The sequence below is a fragment of the Pan paniscus genome, chromosome 6 (genome assembly GCF_029289425.2).
Source record: "Pan paniscus chromosome 6, NHGRI_mPanPan1-v2.0_pri, whole genome shotgun sequence".
Lineage (NCBI taxonomy): Eukaryota > Metazoa > Chordata > Mammalia > Primates > Hominidae > Pan > Pan paniscus.
The window spans coordinates 186,768,300-186,794,112 of record NC_073255.2 but is presented as its reverse complement, the minus strand read 5'-3'; the positions used below and the strand labels follow the sequence as shown (position 1 = coordinate 186,794,112).

Below are 25,813 nucleotides of genomic sequence, written 5' to 3'. Positions count from 1 at the left end.
TCATGCCTGTAATCCCAGCACTTTGGGAGGCCAAGGCAGGCAGATCACTTGAGACCAGGAGTTTGAGACCAGCCTGGCCAACATGGTGAAACCCCACCTCTACTAAAAATACCAAAATTAGCTGGGTGTGGTGGCATGTGCCTGTAATCCCAGCTTCTCGAGAGGCTGAGGCAGGAGAATCACTTGAACCTGGGAGACGGAGTTTGCAGTGAGCCGCGATCACACCACTGCACTTCAGCCTGGGCCACAGAGCGAGACTCTGCCAGAAAATAAAAAGGAGGGAGGGAGGGAGGGAGGAGGGAGGGAAGGAAGGAAGGAAGGAAGGAAGGAAGGAAGGAAGGAAGGAAGGAAGGAAGGAAGGAAGGGGAAGGGAAGGAAGGAAGGAAAAAAGAGTTTCCAAAACAAGTTTTCTGGGGAGCACATTGAAACCACAGCACCCTCCCTGGCCCTGGCTTCTCCCCGGACCCACCAGCTCTACCTTATTCCTTCTTTCCCTCTGCCCTCCATGTGCTTCTACACTCACTCCACACTGAGACAGTTCTTGCTAAAGTCACCGCTGGCCTCGCTAGGTCCAGTGCTTTCTGGCATCATCTTCCTAAACCTCTGGGCACACACTGCCAGCCGTGCCTCCTCCTCCCAACATCCCCTTCCCCACCTCTGTGACACCACATGCTCCTGACCTGCCACTGAGCTCCTACCGGCTCATCTTCATCCACCCACCCCTCTTACTCCATGTTGGATCCCCTCCCAGTGAGGTCCTAACCTCTTCCCTCCTCACCCTCCTACCACCAGGGCCAGCTACTTCCTTCTCCAATCCCCAGTCTCATCTCTGCTCTGATCTCGATCTGCATGCAGATAACACAGTTTCCCATCTGTAGCCAGAGCTCCACCAGCCCTGTTCAGTCAACATCTCCACTGGCATGTTCCACAGACACCTCACACTTCTCTCCTCACTGCCCTCCTGAGTCTCTCTCTCCCTGAGGATCAAAACCATGTCTACAGCTGTTCAAGCCAGAAACCTGGGATTCACCCCTCTCTGTTGACCTGGACCCCAACATCTTATCAATCACCAAACCCTGGTGCTTTAGTCCTGAGGTATTTCTGGACTTTGTTTTCCCATCTTCACTGCCTCCAGTTTTGTCCCTGCCACATTCATCTCTCACCCGGACAATCACAATTATCTCCTGCTGAGATTTATTCCCTTTTATCCACTCTCCACACAGCAGCCAGAGTAAGCTTTCAGAAATGCTATTGGGACCAGGTGCGGTGGCTCACACCTGTAATCTCAGCAGTTTGGAAAGGCAAGGTAGGAGGATCACTTGAGTTCATAAGTTCAAGACCAGCCTGGGCAACAAAACAAAACCTCCTCTCTCCTGAAAAAAAAAAATAATAATAATAAAAACTAGCTGGGTGAGGTGGTCCTGCAGTTCTAGCTACTGGGAGGCTGAGGCAGGAAGATCAATAGAGCCTAGAACATGGAGGCTGCAGTGAGCTCTGATTATGCCATTGCACTCCAGCCTGGGCAACAGAATAAGACTTTGTCTCAAAAAAAGAGAAAAGAAAAGAAGACAAAAGAAAAGCTGTTGCTTTGTTTTCTGATTTTAAAAGTATTAAGGCCAGGCACAGTGGCTCAAGCCTGTAATTTCAGCACTTTGAGAGTCCAAGGTGGGTGGATTGCTGAACCTAGGAGTTTGAGATCAGCCTGGGCAATGTGACAAAATCCTGTCTCTAGAAAAAAATACAAAAATTAGCCTAGGATGATGGCATGCACCTGTGGTCCAAGCTACTTGGGAGGCTGAGGTGGGAGGATCGCTTGAGCACGGGAGGTTGAGGCTGCAGTGAGCCATGATTGAGCCACTGCTCTCCAGCTTGAACGACAGAGCAAGACCCTGTCTCAAAAAATAGTTTTTAAAGTTTTTTTATATTTTAATAGACAAATTATCCACAAGTTATAAAAATTTAAAAGTACAAAGGGAGTACAGTTTTCCTGCCTCTGTTTTCCCCAGCTGGACAGATCCTCTCCTCACAGGCAAACACTGTTATAAGTTTCTTGTTTTTCCCTTCTAGAAATATTCCATGCATTTACAAACACATAAATTTGTTCATTTTTAGTTTTAGTTTTTACTCACATAATTGGTAACACATGCTCTACCTGCAATATCCAATATGGTAGCCACCAGCCACAGGTTTAGGAACACTTGCCATGTGGCTGGTGTGACTGAGGTATTTATTGGAATGCTAAAACAAGAGATTGATGCTTCCAATGTTGCTTCATTTCACTTTAAGGTACATATTGAAGATATTTGTGCTCAGTTTTCTGAAATTTATTCTATGCAAGTCTCATGGCTACAGCCATTAAAACTAATTCCGTATTTAAGTGGAAATGCTATGAATCACTGCTGGTTTTATGGAACTGTTGAAAGCAATGAAAGATAATGAATTTAATGATCTTTTCTTTACCAAAGCTCATTGTCAGGGTTGTAGAAGAGTTCTCCTAAGATTTACTGTACTTTTAACTAACTCCAAGATTTTCTTGAGACAGAAGCCATGATTACCAAATATACAACAATAAGTATTATTATTATTTGCTTTGGGGACAAGGTTTTGCTCTGTGGCCAAGGCTGAGAGTGGTGGCTCGAGCCTATAATCCCAACACTTTGGGAGGCTGAGGTGGGAGGGTCATGTAGTGGCATGATCATAGCTCACTGCAACCTTGACTTCCCAGGCTCAAGTGATCGTCCCCCTCCAGCCTCCTGAGTAGCCAGGACTACAGACTTTTGCCACCACACTCAGCTAATTAAACATTTTTTTTTTTTGTAAAGATAGCCTCTCTCTATGTTGCCCAGGCTGGTCTTGAACTCCTGGGTTCAGTGATCCACCCACCTTGGACTCCCAAAGTGCTAGGATTACAGGCATGAGTCACTACTCTCAACCCAAATATTCAATAATTAAAAATAAAAAAGTCAGTGTTTTCTCACCAATACCACACTACATATAAATGGGCTAAATTTGAATATCCAAGGAGATGAAACCTCATTTGTGACCTAGCCAGATAAATATAAGCATTTCAAATTAAATATTTTCATAATACTGACAAATAATTACAATCTACATACTTTTGTCACAAGAATCAACATACAGAGGTTTTAATTGTAATATACAGCATTGTGTAAATTGGCAAAATTTCAAGAAAAATGTGAAGAATTCTTAGTTGATATTGATAAATTTAGAGTGGCTTTTGAATTTATGCAATATCATTTTTGAATTTATGCTAATGGTACCGAATTGACACAAGTTGGCAAATGTACTTAACTTCAATAGGTGTAGTTTTGCAACTGATATGCTCTTACTTCAAAGTCAAATCACTTCTTCTAAAAAAAACTATTTTTGTCAATGTGGTTGCAAATATTAAAGGACAATGTTTTTTGGTACTCAGTTCAGTTATTGGAAAACTAAGCTTGGAACAACTGGATACGTGAGTCTACTTTTTTAGCTGTCATGACCAGGAAGATCATTAACCATCATTAAATAGTGAAGTCCTGTTGTTGCTCCCCTGGACTAGGACATGTTACCTGGAGCTGAGCTCATGAATATGCCCTAAGTAGTCCTTTCACACGTCCACACCTATGAGTGCTCTGCAGTAGGGCTGTCCACCTCTTTGGGGTGCACCTCACATACCTACACCCAAAGTGAATTTTGTGTGGCCATTTAAGTATAGCCAGACTGGCTCCTCCCTCACCAACTCCCACCACCCTGCTCCCAACCTACCTCCCCACCTCAACTGCCTCACCTCCCCTGCAACAGACGTGATGCAACTTTCCCCCCAGCCCCCACCAAAGTCAGGATGAGTTTCCCGCTTTGCTCAGCTCAAGTCCTACCTTGTCCTGGAAGATTTCTCTCCTCACCCATCCTCAGGACGTCCCCCAGCATGGGTCTGTGGGGGCCAAAGGAAAACTTCCCCTTTGCCTTCTGAAGGTTTGCTGAAAAATCAACTGATGAAAGGCAGATTAATAGAATAAATTGATTCATTTATATTTTAGAGACAAGGTATTGCTCTGTCCAGAGAGGCTGAAGTACAGTTTCATGATCATAGCTCACTGCACCTTTGAACTCCTGGGCTCAAGCAATCCTCCTGCCTCGGCTTTAACAGGAAATATTTATTAACATGCATGAGAGAGAACCACAGAGTGATTACCCCAACCCCTCAGTGGGATACAGAAGCTTATCCACCATCTTGAGTTTATACAAATATGGGGGCTCAGATAGTGGCAAGACAGGTTATGGAAGGGAGGGAAGAGGAGGCCTGGTTGGCAAAGGGAGTCTTGTTAGGTAGATGACGCCTCACAGGTAGCAGCCCTCAGAAAGAACTGAGGGTAAATGTTTCTTTCAGATCTGTAAAGGTGTCAGCCTCTCAGTTAATCTTTCCTAGATCTAGACAAGGGAGAGCCTCGGAGAAAGCCTGGCTACATCAATGCAGATTTCCTCTACAGATGCAAATCTCTCCACAAAAAGACAGCTTTTTGGTTATTCTATTTCCAACCATTCTGAACAGCCACCTTGAAATGTGTCAAAGAAGTATTTTTTGGGGTGAAATATTTTGGTTTCCTTCAAGTTCTTGGGCTGGGAAACATCTTTGGGTGCATCTTTTCTCTCTAACCCCATCTAAAGCTTTCAGGGAACGCGGATCCCATCTCTTTCTGCTTAAGGGCGGCTGAGTAGCTCACAGCTGGGGAGTGAAGTACCCTAAGTAGTGGTGGGATTTCAGACACCTGGAAGTGGTTAATGGAAGCCGAGTTTCTTTCTGGTGCCCCCAGAGCACACTGTAAAGGAAATTCTCAGCTCTAAGTGGAGAATCCTGGTTAGGGGTGCGTAAGTAGGGGACAAAAGCCTTGTGCTCAGCACTGGACATCAGTTGCTTTTCATGTTTCTTCATTTAATCCTCAAAACAACTCCTTAAGACAGAGTTTCTGATCCCCATCTTACAGATAAAGAAACAGAAGTTCAGAGAGAGCCATGAAGTTACATGAGATCCTCTACTTCAGGTGATCCCTGCGGTGTGGGAACCAGAGGCATGGTGTTGGTGGTTACTGACGTGCAAAGTCTCAGAGCTTCTTCATCCTTGCTCCAGCGTACCCAGGAGTCGAGCCGGTATTTGGACAGTTTTCCTTGAGTTTCTGCTCACCTTATGAATTCCATCATGCCGTTCTGCCACACCCGAAGGCTCCCCTACTCCCCATGAGAATCTATCCCACGGAGAATGGGGCACGAGGAATGGTCAGGAAAGGCAGATGCAGGATACACACTGGACATCTTTGCTGTCGATCAAGGTTGCAGGCGCCAGAGTCCTCCCTAAAGGAGAGACCTTCCTTCTCAGTGTGGCTCAGGGAGTGGGAGGCAGGATCAGGTGTAGGGACCTCGAGGTCTCATTTGGTTTGAGAATGTCTGTATTTAGGGGAAGAAATCCCAGGATGAGTGTCTCAGGGACGCTGGGGAATGGTCCCCCGTAAAGGACCCAAGACAGGGCAGCCCTGCCTGGGCAGGAGTGGGGCACAGAAAGCCCTTGGGGGAGCAGAGCAGCGGAGAAGAGGCCCGGGCCGGCCGAGGCTGCAGAATGCTCAGGCCCGAGCCAGAGGGAGGTGGGACCGAGGGCTGCGCGCCTGGGCGAGCCGCCTGCAGCCGCGGCCAGGGTCAGGGTCATGAGGGCTGGATCGAGGGGAAGGAGGGGGGTGGGATGGGGAGGGAGGGCGCGGGAGGGCATCCCGCCCCAGAGGCCGGTCCCACTGGGGAGGGGAGGAGCCGGAGTTGCTGGAGGGGGTCCAGGAGGTGGGGGTGGGAGGAGGTGGGGGCCGCCCCGCGAGAAGAAGAGCGGGAAGAGGCGGACAGCGAGGCCAAGATTTCAGCTGCGGGACGGTCAGGGGAGACCTCCAGGCGCAGGGAAGGACGTGAGGAGGGGAAGCGGGCTGGGGCGGCAGCCGGGCGGAGGGGCAGCTGCGCAGGCGGAATGAGGAACGCCTTTGCTCTAAGGCGACCACCCTGGCAGCTCTTCACTGAGGGGCCTCGGTTTCCACATCTGTCGCTCTCCGGTCCCAAGACCACCAGGACCGACGGGGCTCTCCGGGAGGGTCAGCCCCTCCGGTGGCCCGTCATGCATCAGGGGACGGATCAGAAGGGCTGGGAAGAGGGGTCGTGGGGAAGGCCCCAGAAAAAAGAGGAAGGAGGGAAGATTTTGCCTGAAGCGGGAAAGCCAAGGGCTGGGCGGCGCGAGACCCGCATTCCTAGCGACTGGGGCTGGCTGGTGGCCCGCGGCAGCCCCCGCGCCGGGAGGATTAGGCCTCCCGCCGCTCCCACCCGTCCGGACCCTCCCACGTGTTTAGGTCCTCCCAAAAGTATTCGGCCTCCGGCCCCTGCCCCTTCCCCCGGCTGGCCTGGACCTCGGGGACGTGGGGGGAACCCCGTGGGAGCAGGGGGATTCTGGACGGGGAGGGAGTAGCGGTTGGGGAGAAGGCTGAGCGGGGAAAGGAGAGAGGGGCTCCGGGGACGGCAGGGAGGAGAGTGGGTCGTGCCGGAGACCCAGGGAGAGACAGAATGGGCAAGATTAGGGGTGTAGGGTGGGAGTGCGAACTGACTGATTCCTGGCGTGGGCAGGGAACTTTGCTAAAACTGCAGGCCCCAGGGAACAGCGCGGGCAGGGTGGGAGGGAACGGAGAGGGCCAGGCGGACCCTAAGGTCAATTTGGAGAAAGGGCCATTTCCAGGCTCCTTCACCTGTGCCCAGCGTTCTACAGGCCTGGCCCCCCCCCCACCCCCCCAGAGCAGGGCGCGGGAGGAGGCGGCTCGGGCTGGCTCGGAGAGCTGAGGGGCGCACACCCGCTTCGCAGGGCCAGGGTGACACGGAAGCATGCGACGGCTGCTGATCCCTCTGGCCCTGTGGCTGGGCGCGGTGGGCGTGGGCGTCGCCGAGCTCACGGAAGCCCAGCGCCGGGGCCTGCAGGTGGCCCTGGAGGAATTTCACAAGCACCCGCCCGTGCAGTGGGCCTTCCAGGAGACCAGTGTGGAGAGCGCCGTGGACACGGTGAGTAGCATGGCCCGGGCAGGAGCGGGGAGGGTCGTACCCCAGGAGACCAGCGCATTCCCACGAAGCGGGACAGAAGTGCTTGGGCTCTGTCTGAGCCCCAGCCCTTTGGAGAAAAGGCCACTGTCCAGCCTGCTGGAATGTGACTGCGTGAGGGAGGTGCGGATCACACCAGGGCTTGCTCTGCACCCTCAGCTGGCTACCGGCCATCCTCTGCCTGCCTGTCTGTCCGCAGCCCTTCCCAGCTGGAATATTTGTGAGGCTGGAATTTAAGCTGCAGCAGACAAGCTGCCGGAAGAGGGACTGGAAGAAACCCGAGTGCAAAGTCAGGCCCAATGGGGTGAGTGAAGGGGTGTGAGAGCAATGGGCGCATGCTGGGTGTGAGTGCATGGACTTGGGGTTTGGGGTGTGGGGCACATGCCTGGGTGTGCGTGCATGAATTGGGAGGTCCATTAAGAAGCCCTGAGGTTAGAGACCCCACTGTGAAGAGCCTCCTTAGAGGTGGAGTGGCTCAGCCTGAGCCCAAGGTTGTGAGAGTGGCTGGTGGGAGCTGGGGCCTGGCAGACAGGAAGATGGTTTGGTTACCCCTGGACTTATCTTCATCAGAGCAGGGCTCACCTCGGTCTGAGTTCCTCTCTCAAGCATCAGGGCCTGGGTGGAAGGAGCCGGCTGTGTGGGTGTGTCTGGTGCCCCCCTAGCCTAGCAAGACTCCAGTCATCAGTCACGGTGGGGGCAAACCTTCCACCGTGGGGGTGATGCCTGGGCTGGGAGTGCAGTGACTGTTCTAGTTCCCGCTCTGTGAGCACGGCCTGGGCTCTGTATTACAGGTTCTGCAAAGGCCCCAGTTCCCTCTGTCGGCTCAAGGAGGGCACTGGACTATAGCAATGATTCATCAACCTCAAATCAAATCTTACAAGAAAATATAATAAATAGAATAGGTGACAGCTGAGCCACTCTGGAGGCGTTGGGTGGGAAGAACCCATCGGAGGAGGATTCTTGCCTTCACACGGGCACAAGCAGACACATCCATGCATACATCACACACCCATCCACCCACACTCCTGCATACAAACCACATACATGCGTGTTTATGCATGTGCCACACAACCCATCTGGGAAGGACTCCTGCCTGCACACACATGAAAGTTCCATAGTTTGAAAACTGCATGGGTCTGACTTCTGACATTCTAGGGTGGCTGTGCCTGAAACCTGCTGGCCTGCATGACCTCTTGCTCCTGGGCTCGAGGGCCTAGTTGGGGATCTGGTCCCATGATGGGCAACCCTGGCTCCCACCCTCATGATGCCCAGGCCTCCCTCACCCCTTTCCTCTGCTTACCCCATGCTCCCCGCTCCCCCACAGAGGAAACGGAAATGCCTGGCCTGCATCAAACTGGGCTCTGAGGACAAAGTTCTGGGCCGGTTGGTCCACTGCCCCATAGAGACCCAAGTTCTGCGGGTAAGAAGGGGCAAGGGTGCACAGGTGGGGACAGGGCTGGGAAGATGGATGGAAGCTGAGCCTATGGGCTGGTCTCGAGGCTGAAGCTTGGCCAAGGGGGAGGGAGGGCAGTGGGGGCTAGAAAGCGCTGTGCCTGGTTTGGACATTCTCCAAGGGATGTGGAGGGGATGTGGAGGATGCTGGCAGCCCTCCACTGGCACTGCCCACCCCTCCTACACTGCCTGAACAGTTTTGGGCACTGGCAGGAGGCTGAGGAGCACCAGGAGACCCAGTGCCTCAGGGTGCAGCAGGCTGGTGAGGACCCCCACAGCTTCTACTTCCCTGGACAGTTCGCCTTCTCCAAGGCCCTGCCCCGCAGCTGAGCCAGCACTGGTAGGCACCAGGGGGCTGAGAGCACCGTCTGGATGAGGCCAGCCCTGGGAATGCTGAGGGGCTGGGCTGGGCTTTGGGAGCCTGGGAGGGGACAGGTCAGAAGCCTGGGAGGAAAGCTGGGACTGGGGCTGAAGCAACCTCCCTCACCCCCAAACCTGTTTCCCCTTTTGTCTAGAGCTGCGTGGTGCCTCCAGGACCGCTGCCGGTGGTAACCAGTGGAAGACCCCAGCCCCCAGGGAGAGGACCCCGTTCTATCCCCAGCCATGATAATAAAGCTGCTCTCCCAGCTGCCTCTCAGCTCCTTGTGTTGCACGACTTCCTCCTTAGTGTAGCTCAGAGGCGGCCAGAGAAGGCAGGGGGACAGGACCCTTCCTCTGGGACCCCTTCCTGTGGGCAGGGTGAGCAGAGCCTCCTGTGCTCCAGAGCCAGAGGTGCCCCCATGAAATGCCAGGCAGGGATGCAAATGAAAACAGAAGCATTTAATAGATGTGTGGACAAGAACGGGCAGAGAAGGTGCTGCGGGGAGGGGGTAAGTGCAGGAGCAGTCTGGAGAGGCACATTTGCAAGGCAGGGGAGTCCCACTTCCAGGAGTGCTCTGGGCCACTCAGCCTGCCTACTGTCTCCCAACAGCTGGGACAGGAGGCTGGCCCATCCCTACCTTTCTCGCCTGTAGCCTCAGGAGGAAGTAATTCCTTCCACTAAGTTGCAGGCTGGAGCAGCCCAGAGTGGCAGCAGCTGCGGACACAGGCTCACGGATGTGGGAGCCCTTACACCTGCTCACGGCCCTTCAGTCTGTCCTTGCAGCATGTGGAGGGATGGTGGGGAGGGGCTGCTCTCAGGATAGGGATAAAGCAATAGCCCAGTGTGCAGGGCCAGTGACCAGTGTGAAGCAACTAAGACGAGTGTGGGGGCAGAGAGGGGAACTGGGGGCAGCGAGGCCACCTGCCAGGCTGTCCTGGGCCATAGGCCACGTTCAGAAGACGAAGGAAGAGGTGGGGCCCGCAGAGCTGAGTACCTGCTCCGCCTGGGCCAGGCTGTCGCTGGCCTGGCGGTCCAGGTCCCAGCACTCCTGCAGTGTGTCCTGGAACTGCCGGCAGGCCTCCTCCAGGATGGAGCTGCTCCGGCTGGGCCAGGACTCCCAGTAGCCTGGCTCCACCCAGGGCTGGGCCTCGGTGGCTCTGGGGCCTGGACTGGAGCTGGGATGCAAAGAGCTATCCAGGTCTCGGCACAGCTGGTAGAACTCACTACCACGCCCAATCACACGCTCACCGTCGATGACTTTCAGGCCAGGCAGCAGCTCCCGGACTGCAGCCCAGTAGGAGGGGCTGGCACAGAGCGGGTTGCTGAGCCGGGCCAAAGGGTCTCGGAGCCGCAGGTACTCCAGGCACGGTAGCCCAGCCAGACACTGCAGCTGGCCCGGGGTGGCCAGTAGGTTGCCTGCGGCATTGAGACTCTGCAAGTTCTCACAGGTGGCCAGTGGCTCCAGGCCCGTCAGCCGATTGTTGGAGACATTGAGCACGGCTAGCTGGCGCAAGGAGGCCAGCGGGCCCAGGTGGGTGAGCGCGTTGCCTGATAGGTCCAGCCACTCCAGGCCCAGGCACTCTCCCAGGCAGCCCAGGTCAGCCAGTCCCAAGCCACGCAGCTTCAGTAGCAGGATGGACTCCAGGGAGAACTCGCCTGTGCGTGACTTCAGCAGCTGGGGTGTGATCTGCAGTCCGCCAGCCTCTCCCGGCTTCTCCGCTGGAGGGTCCATGAGATGGAAGTCGGTTGGGATGGCCTGGGCCCTGGCAGGACTGTCACAGGGTTCCAGTGGGGGTCAGCCGGTGCTCGCCCCGAAGCAGGCACCTTCCACTCTACCCAGGCCAGTGCCAGGAGGCCTGGTTCCGATGCCCTGCTCGAAGCCAGCCAGTCCCTGAGGAGAGACAGTCAGTCAGCAGGCAGCACTTTCTGTGTCTTACGCAGCAGGTGACGGCAGGGAGTCTGACCCTGCTTTTACCATGAAAACCAACAATCTCAGCCAGGCAAGACCTGAAGACCAAGCTGGGACACAGGCCACAAAAGCCATCTGAGTGACAGGGATGGGGTGCAGGCCCAACCCAAGGGGAGCAGCCCAGACTGGCCCCGGCTGGTTAGGGCCATGCTGGATGGATTCAGGCCCAATATTACCAGTTCTTCCTGTCAAATCCAAACTAGGGGCAAAACATCATTATTTTACTTTTTCGGTAACCACTCACGATCCATCCCTATTGGTTTTGGGGTGTTTTTTAAACCGTTATTTTTGAATAGGCAATAGGTAACCACCATCACCAGTTTCTTTTGTTTTCTTTCTGGGATAATCAATGTATATGCAATGCAAACGAGAGCACATGTGCCTTGTTTGATTCACTCAGTATTACTGCAATTCTTTCTAACAGCAATGAATTCAAACTTGTTTCCAGATTATATGGGTCAGCTGGTGCCTCTGGTTGGAGCTGTAGAGCATAAGAAGTTGGCCTTTCGTCCTGAAGGAGAAAACTGAGGTCAAGGTAGTGAAGGGACAGGGAAGGCTGGGGTAAGTGGCCTGGCTAGGTCGCACACCCTTGCTCCCACTTCACTGCCCGCCAAAGCTAGCTCTTTTGCTCTGGACTCAGCTGGACAGATCAATGGAACAGCACTGATATACGTGCCAGACAGCACGGTGCAGCTGCAAAGACAACATAAATTTCCCAAAGGGCAGGCTGTCTTGGAGGGAGGGAAGGGTGGCTCCAGAAAGCCGGGAGGGGCACATCAAATTGCCAGGGGCTGCAGGACCAGGTGAGTCCAGGTGCCAGCGCATGACTGTGGCACAAAGCAGGGGTGGCCTGGTGGAGGGACCTCAAGATTTAAGCAGTGAGGAAAATAACAGACCTCTTCCAAGCGCAGCTTTCCCAACCTGGCAGACTTTGGCCAGGCCCAGACCCAGGAGTCTCACCCAGGCCGGCGGGGTGATGCCTGCCCTGCAGATCTGATGCAGGGTGTCGCTGACTGAGTTTACATATCAACACTTTTCATTTTCCCGTCTCCAAGGAAACCAGGCCCAGAGCCTGATCCACTTAGCTCCTCCCACATCATCAACAAAGATATTTACTATGTTCCCAACCAGGGAGCTGGCGAGGATGTAAACGGTCTTGCCATCCTTACGTCCTCTACACCCCATCTGGAAAGGGGAGTCCTTGTGCTTATGGCCCCCATTTCCTTATCTAGCTCCCTTCTAGTCTGCAACATTCCAGCTCATTCTCTTTTATTTGTACCTCAAATATTTATATATACTTTCCAAAAGGGACTGGAAGCATCTGCCAAGAAGTGTGGATTCCCTCAGTGGGAATGGAATCTTTTGGGGTTTGTAAACAGGGAGTGATGCAATCAACTTTGCATTTGATTAAAGCTGCTCTGGCCCCTAACGTGGGGGGTGCAGGAGGAGCACCAGGCACTAGAAACCTGTCTGCTGTGAAAACAAAAGATACAGGCCCTAAGGAGGGCAGGAAGCAATGGGGAGGAGGAAAAAGAGCCTAGGACGACTGGGGAATCTCGCTGGGTGACTGTATGCCAGGGGCTCCTTTTTTTTTTTTTTTTTTGAGACAGAGTTTCACTCTTGTTGCCCTGGCTGGAGTGCAATGGCACAATGGCGCGATCTCGGCTCACCGAAACCTCCGCCTCCTGTGTTCAAGCGATTCTCCTGCCTCAGCCTCCCAAGTAGCTGGGATTACAGGCACCCGCCACCACCATGCCTGGCTAATTTTTGTATTTTTAGTAGAGACGGGGTTTCATCATGTTGGCCAGGCTGGTCTCAAACTCCTGACCTCAGGTGATGCCCCCTGCCTCGGCCTCCCAAAGTGTTGGGATTACAGGCGTGAGCCACCACACCCGGCCCGGGGCTCCCTTCTCAGACATGTGAAATGCAGGTGGGACAGGTTGGAGACAAGAAGACATCCAGCTACACAGCACTCAGCTTGAGTGAGTGTGGCGTGGGGCTCAGGAGGCAGCTGGAGCTCCAGGCTGGAGGGATCCAGGCACCATCAGCAGGCAGATGGCAGCTGGCATCAAGGAGGGCATGCAGTGCATGGGGCCAACCATGCTGGGGATACAGAGCTCTCTAAGAACTCGCAGGCCTCTCTCCAGGAGCAGGCACCCCTCCCACCCACCCGCTATTTCAGGAGTGAATGTGGAAGATGTCCTATGCACGAGCAGCAGAGGTGGAGGCTGACCTATGAGGCTGAATGAACGAGTCTGTGAAGGATTCTGCCAAGCAGCCAGAGGGAGGAGAACACGGAAGGCTTTTAAGGAGTGAGACCAACACTACTAGGACGCCCCACTGGACTCAGACGAGATGAGGCTGGAGACAGCCACTGGATGAGCAGTCCTGGGCACAGGTGAGGCCACAGTGGGACTGCAGAGGTTAAGTGAATGCCCTGAGGAACTGGGTCAGTGGCTTTTTAGATGGAGATGATGGCTCAGCAAAGGGGGAGAGCAAAGAAGCAGGCAGACAGAGGCAGGCAACTGTGCATGCTCACACCAGGAACATGGTTTACAGAAGAGGAAACGGAGCAGAAAGACCCCACCGGGACAGAAATCGGCCCTTCCCTGTTGCCCTCCAACACACAGCCCTGCACCAGTGTGGCCCCGTCCTGCCCTCACCAGATGCAGGCCTGGGTCTTGGTGATGGGTCGTGCATAACCCTCATTCTCTTGGGGGTCAGTGACCTCTGCTGTGTTTCTGGTCCATCACCTGCACACTGCAAACAGGTAGCCCAGTAGGACTGAGAACCAGCCGGTGCCCACCTGTGCAGACCCAACTAACCATCAGGCTGCCCGCAGACACAAGGAGGATGGCTTCCCGCACGTCCACCTGCTTCAGCACTCCTCCAGAAGGAGCCGTCCTTGTCCTAACTATGGAAATGAAGGGAACAGAGACCTCCTGGCCCAGCAACAGAGTCTGGAAAGAGGACTGGTGACAAGGATGGCACTTGGGCCCTTTGAGGGAGGCTGACTGAGAACCAGGGAAGATGGTCCCAGGCGTTGGTGAGTGTCTTCTGCCTGGGAAATGAGGCCCACAGGGCAGAGCTAAGTCTAGGGGGAGGAACGCTTCAACCCAGAGCAGCCTCGGGTGGACTGGAGGCTCTAACGCTCTAGAAGAGGGCTTCCCAACCCTGGCATTACTGCCATCTGGGCAGGCTGAGCCTTGGTTGTGGACGCCGTCCTGCACATTGGAGGGTGCTGAGCAGCATCCCTGGCCTTTGTCCACTAGACACCAACAGAACCACTCCCCTTACCCCACTTGGAACAACTAAAGACACCTCCAGACATTGTCAATGTCCACTGGGGGACAAAACTGCACCTAGATGAAAGTGAAGGTTCTAGAGCCCAAGCCCCCTGGTTCGGTGCCATCAAGCTCTCTCACCCTCTTCCTTTCATCCTCACCCAATCTTCTCACGTTCTTCTCTCGAGCCTCGCTGCCTCACCATTCTAGGCCTCCCAGTCCTCTCCCAGAACATGAGCCCGCTCGGTGATGCCATACAGCAGAGCCACGATGCCACTTCCAAGAACAGTTCCGACTGCTCAAGGATGGAAGCACAGTCACGCACGCTGCCCAAGGCAACCTGAGGATGCATCACATTCTCGGATCCTCCCCGCCCCGACATGTGAGTCAGGATCCTGCGAGTAAGGTACAGGACACTGCAGGGAGAGATCCAGCAAGCCCTGCCCCTCCTATCCCTGCTCTGGAGCCAGGGGCAGTAGTGAGGCCCCTCCCCCAGACAAACCCGGCCCCCTATCACCTGCGAATGTGTCCCCACCACCCCACTCCCACACCTAGTGCTACAGGTAGTGGAGTGATCTAAGCAATCTGGAGGCCAGACTTTAATTCAAATCATACTACTCCAGTTATTAAATGTTTACAAAACTTTATTTAACAAGTGCAATTATTATACTGCGAAAATGAAAATATCGCATACTAAACAGTACCTAGGGTATGATCTCAATGTAAAAGAGGGAAAAATGTCAAACTATTGATAGAGGCTATCTCTGAATGAAAGTAGTTAATTTTTCCTGCTTCCTTACATTTTCAGTAATATCCAAATGTTATAATGAATTGGTCACAGTGAAACACAGGGCTGACAACCCATCCAGGAGAGGCAAGGGAACAGGCTCCTGGGGCTGCCAGCCAGTGAGGGCAGAGTCTGTCCCCTCACCCCCATGGCCAGTGACATGCTCCAAGTTAGGCTTGGAGCCTTCCCCTGCCTCTTCCGACCTGCATCTCAGCAGCCACCCTACCCAGTGACCAGGAGCCCTTAGGCTACCTGGATGCAAGTCTTGCGGGGGTGACGGGCCACCCCCTTCCTTCTTCTCCCATCCAATCCCACTGGTTCCTGGATCCCAGGCCCTCAGCTCTGCCCTAAAGGAACTCTGAGCAATCCATGATGAGCGTGTGCTACACACATCCTTTCTCTCTTCCAAATAAGGGACTTCCCCTTTAAAAGTGGTCCAGGACAAGCAGGGGCAAGGGTGATGGCAGGCAGGGTGTGCAGCCAGCCGCCTGGAGCCCAGGAAAGCTACTGAGGCTGCTGTCACTGGAAGAAGAAACCCCAGCGTTTCCAGTAGTCTGGAAATAGACTATTGGTAAGAACGCCATTTGAGGACTGGCGTCTCAGCTCTCCTAGCTAGCTGGTCAGTCCCTTCAGTCGGTTTCTCCGGCCACTCTGAAACCCCCAAAAAGACTGGTGTGTGGGGGTATGTGTGCACTTCCCTCTGGAAATGGCTATTCTACCCTTGGGATTTCCTTCTCCCTACAGTGAAAGCCTCAGAAAGTGCTGCAATAGCTTATCCAGGCCCCCAAAGGCTGAGGACATATCCCACCTGCCAGCACATGCCCACTCCACATCCTTGGCCACTTTTTGAGAAAGCAAGCCTCTTAAGGGCATGTATCCACTTATCCACACAGAAAAGGTGTATGCAAGGACCTTCACACCCACTTATGTTTTAACAGAGCATCACATGTACAAAGCCACGTAGTACAAAATTCACAGTCACCTACGAAGAGAGTAAGCCTCTTCTCGGCACATACTGCTAGACATAAAGGAAGTAATCGGGAGATGGAAAATGACATCTCCCAGAAAAAAAAATATGGCAATCTGTCAAGTGAGAAACTGACCCTTTCCTACCAAATAGGTTTAAGATTCTGGCCATGAGCATGTGGCGCCCAGGATGCAACACCCAGCTCTCTGCTTTGACCCATTACAGGCAGGGGCTCTCTAGGAGTTCACGGGCAGGGTGAGCACCGGCACCTGCCATGTCTGCCATCCCACCCTGAGCGGACTGCAGGGTCTGTATCCCCTTGGCCAGGTCACCACTAGAGCAGATGAGGGGAGGCGGGGTGTAGTTGGGGAACTGCTCCAGGTTGGCCTTCAAGAAGAGGAGATGCTCAATGGCCTCCACCTTGAGAGAAGAGTTTTGCTCTACAAGGGTGGGGCTGTTCAGGGAGGCAAAGATGCTTTCAGAGAAGGCTACTGTGGGGGGTAAGACAGATAGATGGTGGCCAGGCTTCTCGCTTCTTCTCCCAGTAAGCCAGGGGGTCATCCTGGGCTCCAACGGTCTCATTCTCCCACAGATACTTCTTGACAATGATGCTGGCCCAGTGGCTCTTGGTGGACAGCGAGCCCCCGCTTCTCTCAGAGGCCAGCAGCCCCATGCTCTCCAGCAAGCCCTTCTCCCTCTGGGCCAGCAGGAAGGCCCCAGAGTGGCCGCTGCTCTGCAGAGGCTCCCCCTGGCTTCTCCCCTCCACCCCGGAGCTCTTGGCTACCCTGGTGGGGTCCACGCACAGACCCCTGGGGCTTTGCAGGGGGCTTGGGGCGGTCAAAGAGTATTCACACTCTAATCTCCTTCACCTTGTACACGAGGACTTGCTTCCAGTGGTCAATGTCGGTCGGCCCCCACGGCAGGATGGCCTCAATCTTCCCCTTGAAGCAAGGGTCCAGCAAGGTGGCCAGCACAAACTCCTCGCGGTAGAAGAGCTTGTTGAGCTGACAGTCGGTGCAGAGCTGCTGGGCCAACCCCTCAGCCAGCTGGATGGCTGCGCCCCTCTCCCCGACACTCTGCTCCTGAAAGTGTGTGTGAACCTGCTCCAGGAAGATGTGCAGGTAGCGCAGCTGGGGCAGCACCTGGCTCAGAGAGGCCTGTGCCGCACTTGCCTCGCGGACCGCCATCTGGAAGGGCTACAGGAGCTTGCTGAGGCTGTCTGCCGGGCTCCAGAATGTGGCCGACAAGGCAACACCAGCCTTCCCCAGCTGGTGCCTGCCCTTGTACTCTTGAAGGGGCTGCTGCTGCTCCACCAGCCACTCCAGCAGGTGGTAGGCCGAGACCCAGTGGTCCAAGAGCTCCTCAAAGGGCTGGTGGGCTAGGAGGCTGCGCTGGCGCTGGAGCTGGGTGAGGAGTCCCTGGGCCTCCACAGAGCCTTAGAAATGGCTGCAGGTGGCCCTGGCAGTGCCCAGGATGATCTGGACACTGTGAGGGTGACACAGAAAGTTTCTCACCAGGGAGTCGAGGCAGTGGGCGAAACAAGGGATGGGGGTACAGCCCTCACCCTTGGCCGCCTGCTCCAGGCTGGGGCAGCCGCTCGATACCAGGAAGCCTGCCAGCAGGAAGCTACGGCCCAGCCACAGGCTGGCCTGCTCCAGCACCTGCAGCTGCCAGTCCTGCGCGGCTCCCTCCAGGGGCAGGCCTCGCATCCAGAGCAAGGTTCCCAGCATCAGCCCTTGGAACTCCAACCAAGCTCTATCCAAATGCAAACGAGGGCAGCTGGGGGAAATCACTCAGGAGCCTACATGCTTTGTCTGAGGCACTACCCCTAGAATCTCCAGCTTTCAAAAGTGGCCTGGACAGGGAAGTTGTTTTCCTTTTTAAGAAGGACAGGTAATCATGGTATTTCCCATGCTGGAGTGAAATGATTAAGCATGAGACCAGGTAATGGACCCAACCCACAGCCACTACCTTCTGAGGGAGGAAATTCCTCATGGGCAGGCCAGGCTTTACTCACATCTTGTTTCCTCACAGCCCACTCTTGGGACAGGGTGCTGGGAACTGTCCCAAGCAATGGGTGGCAGAGACAGGCAGAGAGTGTGGCTGGGGGACCGCTGCAGACCTGCGGCTCCCACACTCACCCCACCCAGCTCCGGGCCAGTGCGATGGGACTGATTCGCTCCCTTGGATACCGTACCTCGGTCCCCCGTCTCCCGGGTGCCCACAGCACTAGCTGTGTTACCGATACGTCCGTGCATCTTAGCTTTTATTCCCCTTAATGTTGTTTGTGCTGTTGTCTACTTTAATCTCGGTCCCTCACTCCTTACTCTTCTCAGGTACTGAGCAACCTCAGGGATAAGTCGGCAGAAGCTCCAGGCCTGCATAGCAGGAATACTTCTGGTTGTTTTTCTAACCACGAAGAGCAACTATATGGAGGACCCAGCCTATTGAACTACCTCATGTTTGCCAGAGACTTGGCTTTTCTGCCACAGTGTCCTCCTGAAACCCCCCCCGACCTTGAAAATGTTTCACGGGAGACTAGGTTTCAACTGGATAGCATCAAGACTTGATCTCTGGCTAGTGGAAGATTGAAAATTAGACTAAGGTGCAGAGACACCAAGGGACACCACGGTTAGGTGAGGGTTTCCTAATCCTAGGGCATGGGACTTGCTTCACACACCAGGTCCGTCCTTCACTGGACTGTGCTAGGCCTACCGTCCACAACAGAGGGTATGCGTGTGTATTCGTAAAAGACGTGACTTGGGAACGCTAAATTTTAAGACCAGTGCCCCTGTACCCATCCTGTGCTGTCCAGGGAAGGATATATGAAGCAAGGACTAAAATTCTTAACGTTTCCAAATTCTTGGGTTCAAGGGAGCCCCGTAAGAGAGGGCCTCTTCATGTGGTGTGCACAGCCGGCGTCCTGCCCTGCTGCAGCGCTGATTCAGTATCACGGTAACTAAGGAGAAAAGGGGGCTTCATTTACACGCTATAGGATCACCACAAACCTCCCTTGCTGGGCTAGAATGGGACAAGCACGATAGAACGTGTTCGGGGGTGCACATCTGATCCTGGGTTTGTTTCCCCCTGACGCTGCCCCCTCTAGTTCCTGTATTTGTCTGGACTTTGTAGCAGTTGGTGACTGCTAGGTGGCCTAGTTTGTGTAACTATACTGTGTTGGTCTTTCTCCATGTTCTTTTGGGGTTTTATTGTTTACAAACTTTTTTGTATTGAGAGAAAAATGGCCAAAGCATCTTTACAGAAAGTTCTGAACCAGGCAAAAAGGATGTAAAACATGAGTTTGGGGGACCCTCATATTGAAGTAGGGATTTTGAACTATCCTTTCTTTGTGTTCCCCTTCCTCTATTTCCTATTTTGGACCAGATCTTCTGCCCTAAAAACTTGACTTCTACCGTACCTTCTTCTCCATTCACCTACCCCAAAAGAAAACCTACATACCCACACACGCATATATTGAATTCTCGGGCTGTCTCTGCAACTCTTAAATGATGTATGAGAACAACCTGAAGAAGTCAGGAACCCTCCATCTCTTGTTCCCAACCTGAGTCAATGTGGTTCACCCCAAACACTTAAGACACTGCTTTATTGGGATGGATCAAACCTACTTAATCTGTAATCTCAAAGAAGGGAGAAGCAACCGGGGGCCTTCCACGTAGAAGTGGGGTCAGGAGACCAGGCAAAGGAATATGAGTATATATCCAAGTCACTTAGGAACTTTTATGCAAGTGCAAGAAACTTTTTTTTTTTTTTTTTTTTTTTTTGAGACAAGGTCTTGCTCTGTCGCCCAGACTGTAGTGGAGTGGTACAATCTTGGCTCACTGCAGCCTCAACCTCCCAGGCTTAAGCGAGCCTCCCACCTCAGCTCCCAAGTAGCTGGAACTACAGGTGTACACCAACACGCCTGACTAATTCTTTTAATTTTTTTGTAGAGACAAGGTCTCACTATGTTGCCCAGGCTGGACTCCAACTCCTGGGCTCAAGCAATCTTCCTTCCTTGACCTCCTAAAGTGCTGGGATTACAGGTGTGAGTCACCATGCCCGGCCCGGTGCAAGGACTTACGTCAAAGTGGCTACAAGATTGTTTAAAAGGAGATAGATGAATGTAACCCCACGTTTACTGCTAGAAACCAAAGCTTCATGTGAAATCTTGCATTTAGGGGCAGGGAGGGAGGGTAGAAAGGCTTGTACCTTCCCTGATCCCTGCCCCTCATTCCTGAACTGCAGGAGACCAGGGCCCCTTGGGCTTTGGTTACTCCATCTCTGGGGTGCATCTATTGGATGGCTCATTTTTCTGTACCAGGTACTTCCTTTCCCATTTTCTAATCACTCTGCAACACACATGCTGACCCTTTTCACTTCCCTTCTCTTTTCCTTGGAAAGATATAATGAATACATAAAGACTTACTGGTATTGAAACTCAAAAAAAAAAAAAAAAAGATAAAAAAGATCTGACAATGAGTGATGTTAAACATTACTCACCAGGGTAATGTTTAAAAAGGGTCACCAGAGATGGCAGGGCTGCCTATAACAGGTGACGAGATGGCTAAGAAGGCTCAAGCAAGACTCTGGCCAGAAACAGGAGCTCCTCCCAGCCAGAAGAACCTCAGAAGGGTTAAGTGGCAACAACTTCAAGCCCATCTCGCAAGAACTTTCAGCCACCAATAAATCCAAGAACTGAAGGCCTACTGCAAGGTGGCGCTTGTGGAGGGGCTAGGTAAAGCTGCAAAGGAAACACAGGCTGCTGTCCTGGGCCCACAACTGCTCTTGGATGTCACACTGGAGGGGACTTAACTCTCACTTCATGACTGAGGAAACTGCAACCCCAGAGTGTGAACACCCAGGCCTCCAGAGGCCGTCTGCAGAACAGGGTCACACTCCAAAGTCTTTTTTTTTTTTTTTTTTAGACTGGGTCTTGCTCTGTCACCCAGGCTGGAGTACAGTGGCATGATCTAGCTTGTTGCAACCTCTGCCTCCTGGGCTCAAGTAATCCTCCCAACCTCAGCCTCCCAAGTAGCTGGAACTTCAGATGTGCACCACCACACCCAGCTAATTTTTGTGTTTTTTTGTAGAGACGGGATTTCACCATGTTGCCCAAGCTGGTCTTGAACTCCTGGGATCAAGCAATCCCCCTGCCTCAGCCTCCCAAAGTATTGGGATTACAGGTGTGAGCCACTGCACCCAGCACACCCCAAAATCTTCATCTTAAGACCTACCCAGTTACCCCAGGACACCAATCTTGTTCTGTTTCCCAATTAGCTTTGTCTCATCATAAATGCTATACTCTGTAGATACTCTTGATTCACTCAATCATTTAACAGAAATTCGTCAAATGTCTACTATGAGCCAGCACTGCGCCTTCAAGATATGAACAGAGGAGAGTAGCTGCCTGGCTGGCACCTGGGGCTCAGGATGAGATGACAACCTAGAAATGGGCTCATCATTAGACCAGGGGGAAAGTGGGGTACGGTGCTATGAGGCGGGGAGGGATCCCTGGGGGGCCCCCAGGCTGACCTACTGAGAAACAGGGTCTATTACACTGAAGAGCTTAGACCCGTCTTGCAAGGTGTTGTTTACCTTAGGCTATTGCTTCACAATCTTCAACCCTCGCAGGCCCGTCAGGTAGATCTGGGATTTTGTGTCATCACTGGTACAACAGTGACACCACCATGTTCTCTTCCACAGAAGTACTTTAGGATGACAGTGCAGCTGGCACTGTTGAGAGCCAACCTTGAATCCAAATGAATCTAAAATGTAAATTTTAAAAAGAAAGTAATTGATAAATTTCAGTACTTTATAACTAAGAAGTTACTTGTGGCCGGGTGTGGTGGCTCACGCCTGTAATCCTAGCACTTTGGGAAGCCAAGGTGGGTGGACTGCTTTGAACTCAGGGGGTTGAGACCAGCTTGGGCAAGATGGCGAAACCTTGTCTTTACAAAAAAAATACAAAAAAATCAGCCAGCTGTGATGGCCCGTGCCTGTGGTCCCAGCTTCTTGGCAGTCTGAGGCAGGAAGATGGCTTGAGCAGGGAAGTGGAGGTTGCAGTGAGCCGTGATTGCACCACTGCACTCCAGCCTGAGCAACAGAGCCAGACCCTGTCTCAAAAAAAAGAAGTTACTTGTGACACACATCACCACAGCTGACAACACATTGGAGGCCTACAACCACAACAAGACAAGATTCCAAGGGCTTCTAAGCTGAGGCACGGCCTTTTGGGCTGCACGCCTGCCCACAGTCGATCATGTGGGCAGCAGTCAGGAAAGCGCCCTAGCCAGGCCACATGGGAAGCAGGCACATCCCTGGGAGGCAAAAGGGAAAGCAGGCCAGGCGGGGGTGACGGCAGGGCGGGGTGATGGCAGAACGCATGGAGGAGACTGTGGGGAGAGCTGTTCAGGAGGTGGCCCATGCCTAAGCCTCAAGTGGAAGAGGAGGAACAATGGAGAGCGCCTCCACAGTGAGCCTCTTTCCTCATACAGGTCCATGTGGGCTATTTTGGGGCAAATCTTCAGGCAAGTTTCTAGAGAAACTGAAGGAAAACACCAGAGGGGGCTGCCCAGGTAATGCTGACAATACAGGGAGGTGGGAGGATGAGCAGATCTCAAAGGTGACTGAGAGGCAGAGGGGAGAGACAAGGAAAAACCAAAGTAAAGTGAAGTTAGGGAAACCAAGAAAAGACTTTCCAAAAGCAGTGGTCAGCGGGGTCAAAGGTCCCTTCAGTGGGCGGTACAGCAGGAAGTGGGGGAGAAGCAGGAACCGGGAATGCTGGAGGTGGGGATGGGAGGCAAAAGGCTTGGCTCTGTCCCTAAACAGAGAGAAGGTGCCCTGGGAAAAGCGGGGAGGCTAACTACACAGGGAAGAGAAGCTTCCTGGAGAAAGGGATCCAGGGCACAGGCGGTGGAAGGGATTGGCCTCAAGAGACCAGGAAGAACTCTCATTTTTCCTGACAGAGGAAGTAGGATGGGTCTGGTGGCAGGCAAGTCCTGGAGTGCTGTGCAGAAGGGAAGTGAGGCAGGTTATGCCTGAGAGCCAGGCGTGTTGATTGCTCACGGGGAGCCGTACATCTGTAAAGGCAGCCAGCGGCTGGCTGAGTGATCTGGCTTAGCCTGGGCTGGGAAGCACCTCCGCACACTGGCTCAAGAAATTAGACCTATTCTTCTCGCTGCTCTTACCAAGCCTTTTCCCAAGTGCGTGCCCAGAAGGAAAGCGGCCACTCTTCTACTTCTCTTGTGCCTGCAAGAGAAGTAGAACCCCACCCTGGGCATTCCATGATTATGCCAGGCCTTTCTCACTCCACCCAGTCCCTCCAGCCCCTCTGCTCTCAACTCCAGCACTGCAGGGGAAGAGAGTGTCTACTCCACCCCCACCAGGCAGGGGATTTTAAGCACCTGCTGGGCCCTCAAGTCTCATCTTCCTCCACAACATCTGTGAGAAGATTGAAAGGTGGTGAGAGAAAGGGATTGGAGGAGATGAACGTGTGAAAGGAAAAGAGGAGAGCAAGCCATTGTATGTTTTGGGGTTTTGTCCCACACGCAAATTTGACTACTTATAAAGTCTAAGCAAGATGTTTTAAATAATAATCATGCATCATTAGGTTTCATACTGTGCAAAAAAATGACACAAAGTGAGATCTGTTACAAACGACACGGCAGCACTCTACTACTTTCTGGAAGCTTAGGGCTAACAATGGAGTCAGAGCATGGCATTCAGAGCCCGTCTCTGAGCACGGCCGTGATCCTGCTCCAGCACACGCCTCAGTTTCCTCGTCTACATTACGGGAATAGTAACAGCACCCGCCTCATGAGATTGTTAGGGTTAAACGAGTTAATTAATATCACAGTATTTCAGGGCAGTTCTCGGCACAGAGGGAGAGATGGGTAAGGGCTGGCTGTTCCGGAAGATTCTGGCCTCTCCCAGTGTGTTTCGGCGCGGGGGCACGGCTGGCCCAGCAGGTGGCCCCCCGGGGCCAGCACGGGCCCCGACAGCCGCCCCCTTCCCTGAACCTCGGCGGCCCAGTCCCCGCTTACCTGAGGGGTGGAGCCGGCAGCCTGCGGAGCCACTGGCCAAGCTGGGAAGTCCGGCGCAACTCCGCACCGCAGAGCCGGCGCCTCCTCGGCAGGTAAGAGCCGCAGCCCCGCCGCCCACCGCCTAGCGGCCCCTGACCCCTGGGCCGCGTGCCCACCACCCGACTTGTTGGCCAGCGTGCTTCTCCCAGCGCCGCAGGCCTGAGCTCCCGGAACGCGCCCAGGGGGCCTGGCCAAGCGCCGTAGTGGGCGCTCTGGATTCCGGGATGCGCCAGGGGTTACTTCCGGAAGCGCAGCCTGCGAGGGTCTTCGCGCGCACCCCCCGCCTCGCAGTTGGTACGTTCCTCCCGCCTGCGGCGCCTGAGTGCGCAGGCGTGGGCAGCGAGGCAATGCGGCCGGAAGCGAAGGGGCCGTGAGGTCAACAGTCGGTAATCGTTTATCGGTGCGGCCTTAGAGAAAGGACCTCCAAGCCCTTGTTCAATACATGTTGGGTCACAGGTGCCAGTCTCCGGACGGATGGCGGCCTAGATTTCCTCCCGGACTCGGTGGCACCCAAGGCCCCCTGCACGCCGGCGCTGTGCGTGCCAGGCTGACGGCCCGAGTGCGACCCGGGCCTCGTCCGCACGTGCAGATGGAAGGGGCCACAAAGACGATAAGGATCCAGGTCTCCCCGCGTGGAAGGCTCATCTATCGGTCGGTTCAGGAAATCCACTCAGGGTGTCTCCTGGTGTTATCAGAAAAGGGGTCCCGATCCAGGCCCTAAGAGAGGGTTCTTGGATGTCATGCAAGAAAGAATTCAGGGCAAGCCCATAGAGTAAAGTGAAAACAAGTTTATTAAGAAAGCAAAGAAGTAAAAGGATGGCTACTCCATAGGCAGAGCAGCTCCAGGGCTACTGGTTACCCATTTTTATGGTTATTTCTTGATTATATGCTAAACAAGGGTTGAATTATTCATGAGTTTCAGAGAAAGGGGTGGGCAGTTCCCGGAACTGAGGCTTCCTCCCCTTTTTAGACCATATAGGATATTTCATGATGGTGTCATGGCGTCTGTAAACTGTCATGGTGCTGGTGGGAGTGTCTTTTAGCATGCTAATGCATTATAATTAGTGCATAATGAGCAGTGAGGACCACCAGAGGTCCCTCCCATTGCCATATTGGTTTTGGTGGCGTTTAGCCAGCTTCTTTACTGCAACCTGTTTTATCAGCAAGGTCTGTATGACCTGTATCTTGTGCCAACCTTCTGTCTCATCCTGTGACTTAGAATGCCTAACCTCCTATGAATGCAGCCTCATTTTACCCAGCCCTTATTCAAGATGGAGTAATTCTGGCTTAAACACCTCTGACGCTGGGGCAAATGCCTGCTGCCTGATGACTCCCACAAGTCCTTAACACTTGACCCAGAGAACATCTGGGCCTGCGTCCACTCTGGTGCTCTGACACTCCTGCAGCTACAAATTGTGCGGGAGCCAAAGAAGTCATGTTCCCTGGACGAGCGCAAAATGCCTGTTTGTCCCATGTTGGTTCCACATGTGCACCAAAGTGAACAACTTTTGTCTCCCTGGCTACCTTGAACTTCTTTCCACCTCCTCAGTTGGACATATTCAAGGGGCTGGCCCGGGGGCAGGCTTCCCTAGTCTTCCCAGGGGCAACCTCAGCTTTTCCCATATCTTTCAGATGACCCTTCTCCTGCCCCAAGCAAATTAATGCCAAGCCAGTCTAGTTCTCCAGCTTGGGCTACAGCTGGGACCCCTGCCCAAGAATAGTGATTTTTATCTTTACACTTTATCCAAGTTTTTTGTTTTTATTTTTATTTTTTTGAGATAGAGTCTCACTCTCTTGCCCAGGCT

The 25,813-nt window shown here is 53.5% G+C and overlaps 4 protein-coding genes across 7 annotated transcripts in view; 3 read left to right on the top strand and 1 right to left on the bottom strand.

Moving 5' to 3' along the window:
- Nucleotides 1–5,643: 5,643 nt before the first annotated feature.
- On the top strand, nt 5,644–9,196 carry RARRES2 (retinoic acid receptor responder 2). Of its 3 annotated transcripts, none has more exons than XM_063606140.1 (6): nt 5,644–5,687; nt 6,878–7,071; nt 7,307–7,411; nt 8,432–8,527; nt 8,773–8,899; nt 9,075–9,196. In XM_063606140.1, exons 2-5 carry the CDS (start codon nt 6,898–6,900, stop codon nt 8,887–8,889), a joined length of 492 nt encoding a protein of 163 aa, XP_063462210.1. In that variant the 5' UTR covers nt 5,644–5,687; nt 6,878–6,897; the 3' UTR covers nt 8,890–8,899; nt 9,075–9,196. The 3 variants fall into 3 exon arrangements, 2 of the variants coding, with proteins under 2 accessions (XP_063462210.1, XP_003815095.1); XM_003815047.5 differs by lacking the exon at nt 5,644–5,687 and adding an exon at nt 5,752–5,942; XR_004672703.1 differs by lacking the exon at nt 5,644–5,687 and adding an exon at nt 5,805–5,942 and having other exon boundaries at nt 8,757–8,899.
- Nucleotides 9,197–9,357: 161 nt separating this feature from the next.
- Nucleotides 9,358–24,566, bottom strand: LRRC61 (leucine rich repeat containing 61). 2 transcript variants are annotated; one of them, XM_003815043.3, is made up of 3 exons: nt 23,970–24,566; nt 21,523–21,692; nt 9,358–10,811 (listed from the first exon to the last, which is right to left on the bottom strand). In XM_003815043.3, the coding sequence occupies exon 3, from the start codon at nt 10,650–10,652 to the stop codon at nt 9,873–9,875; it is 780 nt and encodes a 259-aa protein (XP_003815091.1). In that variant the 5' UTR covers nt 10,653–10,811; nt 21,523–21,692; nt 23,970–24,566; the 3' UTR covers nt 9,358–9,872. The 2 variants fall into 2 exon arrangements, with proteins under 2 accessions (XP_003815091.1, XP_003815093.1); XM_003815045.5 differs by lacking the exon at nt 21,523–21,692 and having other exon boundaries at nt 23,970–24,538.
- Nucleotides 10,988–18,806, top strand: LOC134730723 (uncharacterized). Its single transcript, XM_063606139.1, has 2 exons — nt 10,988–13,935; nt 14,384–18,806. The coding sequence occupies exon 2, from the start codon at nt 16,533–16,535 to the stop codon at nt 17,307–17,309; it is 777 nt and encodes a 258-aa protein (XP_063462209.1). The 5' UTR covers nt 10,988–13,935; nt 14,384–16,532; the 3' UTR covers nt 17,310–18,806.
- The window catches only part of ACTR3C (actin related protein 3C), a 326,821-nt gene continuing 323,266 nt past the window's right edge, over nt 22,259–25,813 (top strand). The window contains exon 1 of the mRNA XM_034965220.3: nt 22,259–22,502. Coding sequence (XP_034821111.2) covers nt 22,426–22,502 — 77 coding nt within the window. The 5' untranslated portion in view covers nt 22,259–22,425. The remainder of the gene's footprint in view (nt 22,503–25,813) is intronic.

Excerpts from the sequence above, each read along its gene's own strand:
- RARRES2 (XM_063606140.1), top strand. The coding sequence starts at position 6,898 with ATGCGACGGCTGCTGATCCCTCTGGCCCTGTGGCTGGGCGCGGTGGGC. Across the intron at positions 7,412-8,431 it reads GCAAAGTCAGGCCCAATGGG|AGGAAACGGAAATGCCTGGC; the intron begins GTGAGTGAAGGG and ends GCTCCCCCACAG. Across the intron at positions 8,528-8,772 it reads TAGAGACCCAAGTTCTGCGG|GAGGCTGAGGAGCACCAGGA; the intron begins GTAAGAAGGGGC and ends GGGCACTGGCAG.
- LRRC61 (XM_003815043.3), bottom strand. The coding sequence starts at position 10,652 with ATGGACCCTCCAGCGGAGAAGCCGGGAGAGGCTGGCGGACTGCAGATC.
- LOC134730723 (XM_063606139.1), top strand. The coding sequence starts at position 16,533 with ATGATGCTGGCCCAGTGGCTCTTGGTGGACAGCGAGCCCCCGCTTCTC.